This window comes from Calidris pugnax, unplaced genomic scaffold (assembly GCF_001431845.1).
Source record: "Calidris pugnax isolate Ruff unplaced genomic scaffold, ASM143184v1 scaffold37, whole genome shotgun sequence".
Classification (NCBI taxonomy): domain Eukaryota; kingdom Metazoa; phylum Chordata; class Aves; order Charadriiformes; family Scolopacidae; genus Calidris; species Calidris pugnax.
The window spans coordinates 1,411,371-1,421,367 of NW_015090816.1; the positions used below are offsets into that span (position 1 = coordinate 1,411,371).

The 9,997-nt window shown below is 46.2% G+C and overlaps 1 protein-coding gene across 1 annotated transcript in view; it reads right to left on the minus strand.

The window, feature by feature from the left end:
* The window catches only part of MAP3K13 (mitogen-activated protein kinase kinase kinase 13), a 140,718-nt gene that overhangs the window by 12,315 nt on the left and 118,406 nt on the right, over positions 1-9,997 (minus strand). The window contains exons 8-10 of the mRNA XM_014939697.1: positions 6,742-7,044; positions 5,774-5,932; positions 1,579-1,737 (exon numbers count right to left, since the gene is read on the minus strand). Coding sequence (XP_014795183.1) covers positions 1,579-1,737; positions 5,774-5,932; positions 6,742-7,044 — 621 coding nt within the window. The remainder of the gene's footprint in view (positions 1-1,578; positions 1,738-5,773; positions 5,933-6,741; positions 7,045-9,997) is intronic.

Genomic DNA, 9,997 nt, shown 5'->3' on the forward strand with positions numbered 1-9,997 from the left:
AACACCTCACCATAAACCAATAACCTTGGGCACTAGAGCATGCCCTGAAGAGCCATGTCTATACGTTTCTTAAATCCCTCCAGGGATGGTGACTCCACCACCTCCCTGGGCAGGCTGTTCCAGGGCCTGACCACTCTCTCAGTAAAGTAATTCTTTCTAATATCTAATCTAAATCTCCCCTGCCCCAACTTCAGACCATTTCCTCTGGTCTTGTCGTTCGTCCTTTGGGAGAAGAGGCCAACACCTGCCTCTCTACACCCTCCTTTCAGGGAGTTGTAGAGGGCAATGAGGTCTCCCCTCAGCCTCCTCTTCTCCAAACTAAACAAAACTAAACATGTCCAGTTCCCTCAGCCTCTCCTCATAGGACTTGTTCTCCAGGCCCCTCCCCAGCTTGGTGGCTCTCCTCTGGACACGCTCCAGCACCTCAATGTCCTTCCTGTAGTGAGGGGCCCAAAACTGAACACAGTACTTGAGGTGAGGCCTCGATCTCCAGGCTCGAACCCACCAGACTGGCTGTGTGGATGAGTGTTGAGGACAAGAAGCAGCTTCTCCAGCCACCTCTCCCCTCCAACAAACCACCTACTTCCACTAGGTGGGGATACAAGTGTATGTACCGGGTGCTCAGAGCTGCACAAACCCTGTCCAGCCTTCTCCCAGCCATGGCAAGGAGCACAGCAGAGCAGAGCAGGTCTCAGCACAGATACTGCCCCAGCACGACCTGCTGCAGCTGAGGGGAGGATCAACACCCACTTGAAAAGATCCCCAGATGCTCTGGTCTGGTTTTCCCTTTGTTCCATCAGGAGGATGGTTGGGAAAACTCATGGAGGGGGGAAAATGCTGGAAGAGCACTTACACTGTGTCAGTGTTACGAAGACAGAGCATTAATCTATACCCAAGACAAAGAATTTCAATTCTAACCTGGCATGTGGAGGAAGCTCAAAGCGTTTTCCATCCCTGTGTCTGTAAAAACCTGGTTTCGTAAAGAAAGCTCAATTTTCTCTTTGTCCAGTTCCAAAGCCAGTCACAAGAGGGTTTCAGAGTGAAAAATCATTTCCTTTCACTCTGGAGCCAGCCTCAAGGAATACTACCCCTACTTTCCTTCCAGTTCCTTTCCTCTTCCCTACCTTTTATCACCTCTGTGAAGGCTGCTGAAGATGACCTTCAGGCTGCCCGCTCCTGATCCGCACTGGACAGGCAACTCCTGGGTGACTGTCACCCTGTTGAGGCTCCCATCAAGCTCTACTCCCCCACTTCTCTCCTGTTCAACTCCTCCCCCCTTACTGGCCTATCCCAACAGTCTGTCTGCTCCCCCTCTGCCCAGTCCACCCAGCAAACCAGACAGGTCTCTTCCTACTTCTTCTAAGCTCCAAATGTCCTCCTGGGGCTCGGGCCTGCTGCCACAAGGAAGCAGAATCCAAAGTGATAAAACTTACTGTTCTCTTGACAAGTGTGAGAGTATGTCAGAGCCCTCTGCTCTGGGCTCAACACTCCCATCCTGACTCTGGTTTCACTGGTTTTACTGGGTATCTGGGAAGAGCTGGGAGCCAGCCCTAGGTCTGTGAAGGGTTGAGGTCTTACCAGGTCTGCTTCATGAGGATTTTGAAGCCATCTGGGCACGTGGAAGGGACAGGAAGGTGCAGGCTGTTACTGCCCACTCCCCAGATGATGGCCGAAGAGTCCACATCCTTGTAGGGAATCTCTCCTGTAAGCAGCTCCCACAAAACTACCCCAAACGACCTGACAAAGAAATAAACCGGGAGAAAATCTTCTCTGTGAATTCAATTTAACAGAAACATCTGAAGCTTAGGGAAAGAAATAAAAATAAATCACTGTTTTTGTCAGGTATGTCTGATCTGAAATTGCAAGTAGGTGCAAGAGTGTTTACACAGTAGTTTTTAACCAATAATAGCTATTTCTTACACGAGGTAACTCTTCCTCCTCTGCCCCAGCACTGGGCTCAACGCCAGGCCATGCTGGTTTTCACCCACCCTTTGCTGTCTCTTTGTGAGATTTTAAAAATCCTGAAAGCACCTTAGAAGTTTTTCTGTACAGATGAAATCTTACTCCTGTTAAATGAAGAGGAAAGAGCTTTCCTGAGATAGTAGATGACCTGTTCTTACCCACAGCAACAATAAAAAGTCCACAGGACAGACAGAACCGGTAAGTCTTGGACACAACAGAACAAAGAATGTGTTTTAGGGGCATTTTTTTACATTTCATTTAATAATTTTTTTCTCTAGCCCAAAGCTCCCTCTGCTGTTACATGCACTCCCAGGTAAGGGTGTCAGAGGTTTGAGACTCGTCTCTACAGCTACTGCAATGCAGAAATAAAGAAACAAATGCAACAGGCATAAGTGTCAGTATCAAAAGCACATGTTGTCTCATCTGGTATTTCTTCTGTGCTGAAGAAAGGAAGGCAAAGGAAAGAAAAAAGTTAATTAAGTGAACTTCGCCTGGAAAAGAAACTCCTATTACTTCTTGGAGAAGAGAAGGCTGATGGGGGATCTGATTAATGCTTATAAATACTTCAAGGGTGGGTGTCAGGAGGATGGGGCCGGTCTTTTTTCAGTGGTGCCCAGTGATAGGACAAGAAATGGGCACAAACTTGAACATAGGAAGTTCCATCTAAATATGAGGAGGAACTTCTTTCCTGTGAGGGTGGCAGAGCCCTGGCAGAGGCTGCCCAGGGAGGTGGTAGAGTCTCCTTCTCTGGAGACATTCAAACCCACCTGGACACGTTCCTGTGGGACCTGCTCTGGGTGGCCCTGCTCTGGCAGGGGGTTGGACTGGATGATCTCCAGAGGTCCCTCCCAACCTCATATCATTCTGTAGTTCTATGATTACAAGAACTGAAAGATACAGGTAAGAAAACTCACTTTGCTTCTCCTTCCTTAGCGAAACGATGAGTAAGGACCAAAACCTTAACTTGTAACAGCAAACAGTTATTTGTTCTATTCACAATCTTCCCCCAATAAAACCCCAAAGAAATAACAAACCAGTCCATACAGAGGTAACCAAACTGCTGCTGAGAACCAACACCACTTATTACACACTAACAACCAGGCAGAGGTACAACCATCTCAATTTCAAACCCAGACATATCACCTTTCTTGCAGGCCCCATCCGTCGGTGTGACACCGACCCTGCCAAGCCTCCTGGCCAGGCAACCCAGGTGAAAAGGGAGAAGTGTCTTTCTGGCTTGTACTGGTATTATCAAGTTGCTTTTATTAAGTACAGAAGACTGTCTAAGGGCCAAAAAACCACTTGGGTCTGAGCAACCATCAGTCAGGAAAAAAAAACTTCACGTGAAAAAAAATGTTGCACTTTCAAAACCCACTGGCTTCAAATCGTTGGAGGGAAGAAAGAAAGAAAAAAATTTAAAAAAAAGCAGCATTCAAACATTTTTTCTCTCGAAATTTTTTTGCCTCGAAATTTTCTTCCGTGGGCTGCAGGAAAGCAGGGATCCAGGTGGTTGGACAAACTACCAGGAAATCCCATCTGGTTTCAGCTTTGTTATGATTAAGAGCTGACAAAGGATTTTCAAGACTCCTGATAAGATTATAGACTGGTTTTTTTTTTTAGCATGCTGTTAAAGATGAGAGAGAGCAGACACATAAGCTGCTTAGGAACTGCTCTCATTTGTTGTCAGCACTTGTGAACACTGCTTTTACTCATCTTGGGGGAGGAATGGATGTTGAGGAGGAGTTTGAGCAACCACCACTGCAGTGACTGAAGAGGAATGTGCTCCAAAGGCATCTGCAGGTTGGAACCACAGAGCAACTCCTCTTGTCCCTGAGGAAAGGAGTAAAGGAGTGTCCACAGCCCTCAGCAGAGCTGGCAGCTGGTTTTTATTGGAGATGATGCCCCACACAATACTCCTGAGCCTAAGCCACTCTAAAGGAGAGAAAGCTGAGGGTGGAAATCCAGCACCATCCCTCCTCATGAACCTGTGATTCCAAGGGAGGAGCTCAGGAGACAAATGGCAAGAGCGTTTTCCTTCCAAAACAACGCAAGAGTTTCTCCCAGAAGAGCTCTGTGGCTGTGCTACAGCCTGCTACAGCCACACAAAATAACCACACACACCACTGCAGGCACAAGAGCAGCTGCAGACCACACCATACGAGACTTTCCCTTTCTCTACAGGAAATCTTCCCTTAAAGCCATGACCCAGCTGGGAGCTAAAGCAGGAACAGCAGGCTGCTGTCTGACTCCAATCACACCACCAACCACCCGCAGCTTGGGCCTGCAGCTTTGGGCTGTGGAAGGAAGGTGACAGCATTTGAAGCTGAAAAACCACACCAAGAAAAATTCATCCTGGCTGTAGAGCAGGGAGAAGGGGATTTTTGTCCTGGCTCCTGACATGGGCCAACGGAATCCTGGGCTGCGTAGGGAAGAGTGTGGCCAGCAGGTCAAGGGAGGTCATTCTGCCCCTCTGCTCTGCACTGGGGAGGCCACAACTGGAATCCTGTGTCCAGTTCTGGGCTCCCCAGTTCAAGAGGGACAGGGAACTGCTGGAAAGAGTCCAGCAAAGGGCTACAAAGATGATTCAAGGACTGGAACGTCTCCCTGATGAGGAGAGGCTGAGAGAGCTGGGACTCTTTAGTCTGGAGAAGAGAAGGCTGAGGGGAGACCTTATTCATGCCTACAAGTATCTCAAGGGCGGGCTGAGGGAGGAGGGAACCAGACTCTTTTCAGTGGTTGCCAGTGAGAGGACGAGGGGCAATGGGCACAAGTTGGAACATAAAGGGGTCCACTTGAATATGAGGAAGAACTTCTTCACGGTGAGGGTGACAGAGCCCTGGAACAGGCTGCCCAGGGAGGGTGTGTGTCCCCTTCTTTGGAGATTTTCAAGACCCGCCTGGATGCTCCTGAGTAACATGCTCTGACAAGCTCTGGGTGGTCCTGCTTCAGCAGGGGAGTTGGGCTAGATGATCTCTATGGTCCCTTCCAACTCTAAAAATTCAGTGAAATTCAGTGAAATTTAGTATGCAGAAATAACAGGGCAGAAAGAGAGATGCAGTTCCCTTCAAGACCCTGAAGCCTGTGGAGAGGCATCCCAAAGGAGCTCCGAGGCTGAGCCATCTCCCTTGTGTTCCTTTGGACACAGAGTACCTTTCACATGAGATGGAAATGGGTGTTCAAAACGCTTACGATGTACCCTGGTTTCCTCCCTCTTGGATCTGGGGTTAAATTCACTGGTCTATAGTCCCATGGCTGTACATGTAACAGCCAAGTCCAGTAAGCAGAGAGCAAAAGCTGGTCAGACCCTTCCATCCAGCACAGTGGAGACCTCTCTACAGCTCAAGCAAGGCCCTGAGGAACACAGAAAGCAAGTAGAAAATACCCTGGCTGCAGAAGTTGCTGAGGGGGGCCCTGAGGACCAGGAATGGAAGAAAGCTCTGGCCTAAATAATGACACAGGGAAGAAGAACTGCTTGATTTGGCAGGGGAGTTGGACTAGATGACCTCTAGGAAGATCCCATCCAACTCCAACAATTGCATGATTTGCTTACTGCAAGACACAGACAGTCTGCACCAAGTCTCATGAGGTACCTTCAAATCACAACACACAGCTTTTACACACGTGTCATTTCTCTCTCCATTACAGTTCATAACAAATTCAGGGCACCAGGCAGGTGGAGCAAGGAATAGTCCACCACAGAGCAAACTATCCCCATGCCTAGAATGAGAAAAGAGTGCTGAATATGTAAAGTGTTGGGAAACCCAGTGGCTAAAAGAGAAGGTGAAGATATTTAACCCTTAGTACTACTCACCAGATATCCACCTTTTCGGAGACGGGCTCGTTGCGTATCACCTCCGGGGCCATCCAAGCCACAGTTCCAGCAAAAGACATCTTGGTACTTTTATCACTGAGTTCTTTCGACGTCCCAAAATCTGAAATTTTTACTGCATCTGTGTGTGTAACTAAAACACTGGAGAGAAAAAAAAAAAAAAGAAAGAAAAAGAAATCAGCAATCAACATTTTGCAGTTTTTTCTTGTACCACGACAGCCACTGGGAGTAAATCCCTTCTTAATCAACACAAATGGTTGTGCTGTTCACAATTGTAGTACAAGAAAAAAAGATGATGCATTTTCACTGACAAAAGCACTCACTGTCTTTGGGGTGGTTGTGTTTTGTGCCTCAAATGCATTTCTAGATGCAACAAGTCAAAGATTAAATTGCAAATTCACAAGTCGCTAAAGATTCACTATATCTGGGAGTGTTTCAAAATTTTAATAAAGCTGTATTTTAAACTGTGCTGTAAATCATCTAAAAGTGTTATCTTAATGCACTGTCACAGTCACGTCACAGGCTAAAGAAGTGACAAACATCTAGGGAATAAGAATATAAGCAGTCAGATAGTTTTGGTCAGAAAGCAGCAGAGAAATGAGAAAGATGCATTCCAGAAAAACGGGGGAATAACAAAAGAACAAACAAGGAGGAAAAATGAAAAAGCAGAAGGCAACAGAATATCCCGTTTTCAAAAAGGACCAGGCATCATAAAATCATTAGAAATATTTCCTGATTGCTATTTATCATGTAAGACACTGGGAGAATTTCCAGTCTTCTTACATTGCAGCACAGCAGGGGATGCCAACAAGTTGCATTAGCTTCACTCTCATTAGTTTTGAGTCAAAGTATTAAAAAAAAAAAGGGATTTTGACCTAGCTTTAAACTATTCCTCAAGAAAACAACAAGACAACCCCAAGTGGAGGATGTTTCATTGGCTAGAGACTCACTTTGGTGACTTGAGGTCTCGATGGATGATTTTGTGAAGGTGCAGATAATTCATCCCGCTGGCGATCCCCGTGGACCAGTCCACAAGCAGCCGAGGGGTGACCTTCCGCCCCGCTCGCAGGACCTCGTAGAGCTGCCCGTGTGCGCAGTACTCCATGATGATGCAGTAGCACGGGGCCTGAGTGCAAACTCCCCTGGCAAAGAAAGAAAACACACAGCTGGTGAGGATCAGGAGAGTCAAAATCCCAGAGCAGCTCTCCAAGGTGGCAATGGAGGGGTGGCAGATTAGCCTGGGCCAGCCTCTGCTAATAACGCCTTAATGAACAGGAGGAACCTCACTGGTGATTGGGATGGGTTTCCATCAACTTCCACAGATTTGTAGGGTTCACTACGGGCATTTTGTGACCCCACAGGTCACAGCACTGGGTGGGAATGGCATCCAAGCTTCTCAGCCTTTTGGCTAAGATCAAGTGTAGTATCTGTTCTTATCAGTTTAATATCTGATACGTCCTCGATGAGAGGACTTTATATTAAACAGATTTTTCGGTTCGGGATTTAAATTTTTTTTTTCCAGAGGAGAGCCACCAAGCTGGTGAGGGGCCTGGAGAACAAGTCCTATGAGGAGAGGCTGAGGGAACTGAGCATGTTTAGTTTGGAGAAGAGGAGGCTGAGGGGAGACCTCATTGCCCTCTACAACTCCCTGAAAGGAGGGTGTAGAGAGGCAGGTGTTGGCCTCTTCTCCCAAAGGACGAACGACAAGACCAGAGGAAATGGTCTGAAGTTGGGGCAGGGGAAGTTTAGATTAGATATTAGAAAGAACTACTTTCCTGAGAGAGTGGTCAGGCCCTGGAACAGCCTGCCCAGGGAGGTGGTGGAGTCACCATCCCTGGAGGGATTTAAGAAACGTATAGACATGGCTCTTCAGGGCATGCTCTAGTGCCCAAGGTTATTGGTTTATGGTGAGGTGTTGAGTGTGGGGGGTAGTTGGGGGGGGCAGTGTTTTTGGTGGGCGTTTGGTGGGGGGTGTTTTGTATTTGTTTGGTGGGTTTTTTTGTGGGTTTTTTTTGTGGTTGGACTCGATGATCTCAGAGGTCCCTTCCAACCACTAAGATTCTGTGATTCTTACAGTAACCAGTCAAACTCCCTACCTGTGACTGGGAGGCAGTAACGCTCTCAGCTGTAGCACTGGGATATATTTAAGCCCATGTGACAATGACATTTGCAAAGTCAACCTTCTGGCTTTTAGATTAAACACGGTATATTTTAGGATGTGATTATCCAAGAGGCATGAATACTTGGCTGTATTTGATTTGGAGGAGGAAATTTTGTTACGAGCAAGGTGTATGGGATCTCATTTTCCCTTGGGAAGTGATTAGGGAGGTTCTGGATTTCAGCTTTGTCTTTCTTCCAAGACTACCCTGTTTCCTTGAGCCTTATTTTAATTCGTGAAAATTATATCTGTTTAGGAGTCCTGAAAATATTTGTTCAGCCATCTTAAAATTTGTCTTATTCTTTCCCTGCTTTTACTCGCTTTTTTTCCTTAGTTGTGTGTTTTCAGCAGGACTTTGTGCAGTAAGAATTAGGGCTGCTCTTTGACGTTTGGGAGACGGCGAAGCATCATGAGCCCAGACTCTGGCACGTGGCCACTGCTCATCTTTGAAAGGCAGCAAGAGACTTTTAGGCCTTTTAGTAAAGGGGTCCAAGGAGTGTTTTTCACAAGCAATGTGATGGTTTTGACCAACATTTTCCCCTTCATTTGCCCTCTCCCCCCATGAATGGTCACCTTCTTTGCTTTTCACCATCTCCTGTATCTTGCTTGAACCTTTCCTGGCAGGGGACTCCCAGAGCCCATCCGTCCACCGGGTGTCAGAGGGAGCCACGGCCAAATCCCTCTTTTTGTCCCCTTTAAAGATAAATCCCCGTGACTTTTTAAATCTCTCTCTACATATTGCAGTACAAGTAATTCTGGAGGAAGCCATATGGGATAATCTGAACGGAGAAGCAAATGTGGGTAAGGCCGCTTGGCTGAACCGCGCGGCATAATTTGGTGTGAAGGGCAGAAGTCACCAAGGAGTGACTGAGGGGAGACGGCGAGGGGTGATTAATGCCTCATTTGGTGCAGCATCAGGTACGTAGCAAATACAACTCTGTTCCATTAACCACATCTGCCAAGCCTTAATTGAAAGAAATCATGTTCTTAGTATCTGAAATAGGAAAGGGTTTAATGCTTGAATTCTTTTTGATCTTTAAATGGAACAGTAAAGGATTTATGCAGCTAAAGAGATTATCTTCTCATCTTTAGGCACACGCATTGTAAAAGTATTTTATTTTTTTTTTTCCCCTCCTCTTAAATGCGCTGAAGTGAACCTGGTTGGTACATCTCTGAACGTGGAGTGACTGTGCTCAGGACAAAGTGGTGACAGTCTGTCTTACTGAATTCTCAATGTGATTCTTTTAAAGCTTTTTACCTTAATGTATTTATAAAAAGAAAACGCCAAGCTTTTCTTAGGCAACTAGGCTTTTCCACAACCTTTTTTAAAATGTTGTTTTCGAGATCTCTTGCAGAAGTTGTGGTAGCGATTGTCTCAAGCGACTGATAAAAAGATGATTTTGGTAAATTAAGTCACAGAATAGAGGTTTCTTCCTTGCTGTTAGAATTCATTGCAGACCATCTCGGGTCTGTGTAGACTGTTACAAATAACAGCTTTAAAGTAACTGCCAGCGAGATCTCCCCTTGCGTAATGGGAGAAGGTTGGTTCCTCTGGGTGGAGAGACTTGGAAGTCTGAGGAAGCAAAGGTACGCTTTACTTTCATTAGAATGAAATTCTCCGTCATGAAATGTACTCATTTTGATATCTGTATCTCATTAATCTCAGGCTCTTGATGATGCTTAATTTGTGGGCCTGGTCATTTGTCATGTGGTTGAACACTACCAGGTGCATAAAGTCACAGCGAGCAGCTCTCGGTCAAGTTCTAAGACTTCCGTTATTAAAATGCTTCTGATGGAAGCCGATACCAATGGCATTTTTCCACACAGAAAGTGACGTGGCTTTGGTGAACGTCACTGATTCTGGTAGTGACACAAATACTACAAAGTGAAATAGGCTTCACAGTCATTTAAGTGGTTGTGACCCACAGTCTGGATGCGATGTTCGTTATCCAAACTCCGGGGTGATTTCCAGGTAGCAGAGGAGAGCGTTTATGCTGGTGTAGGAGTGAATTTGTGAACTCACCAATACTCTGTTCTGTAGTGAGCAC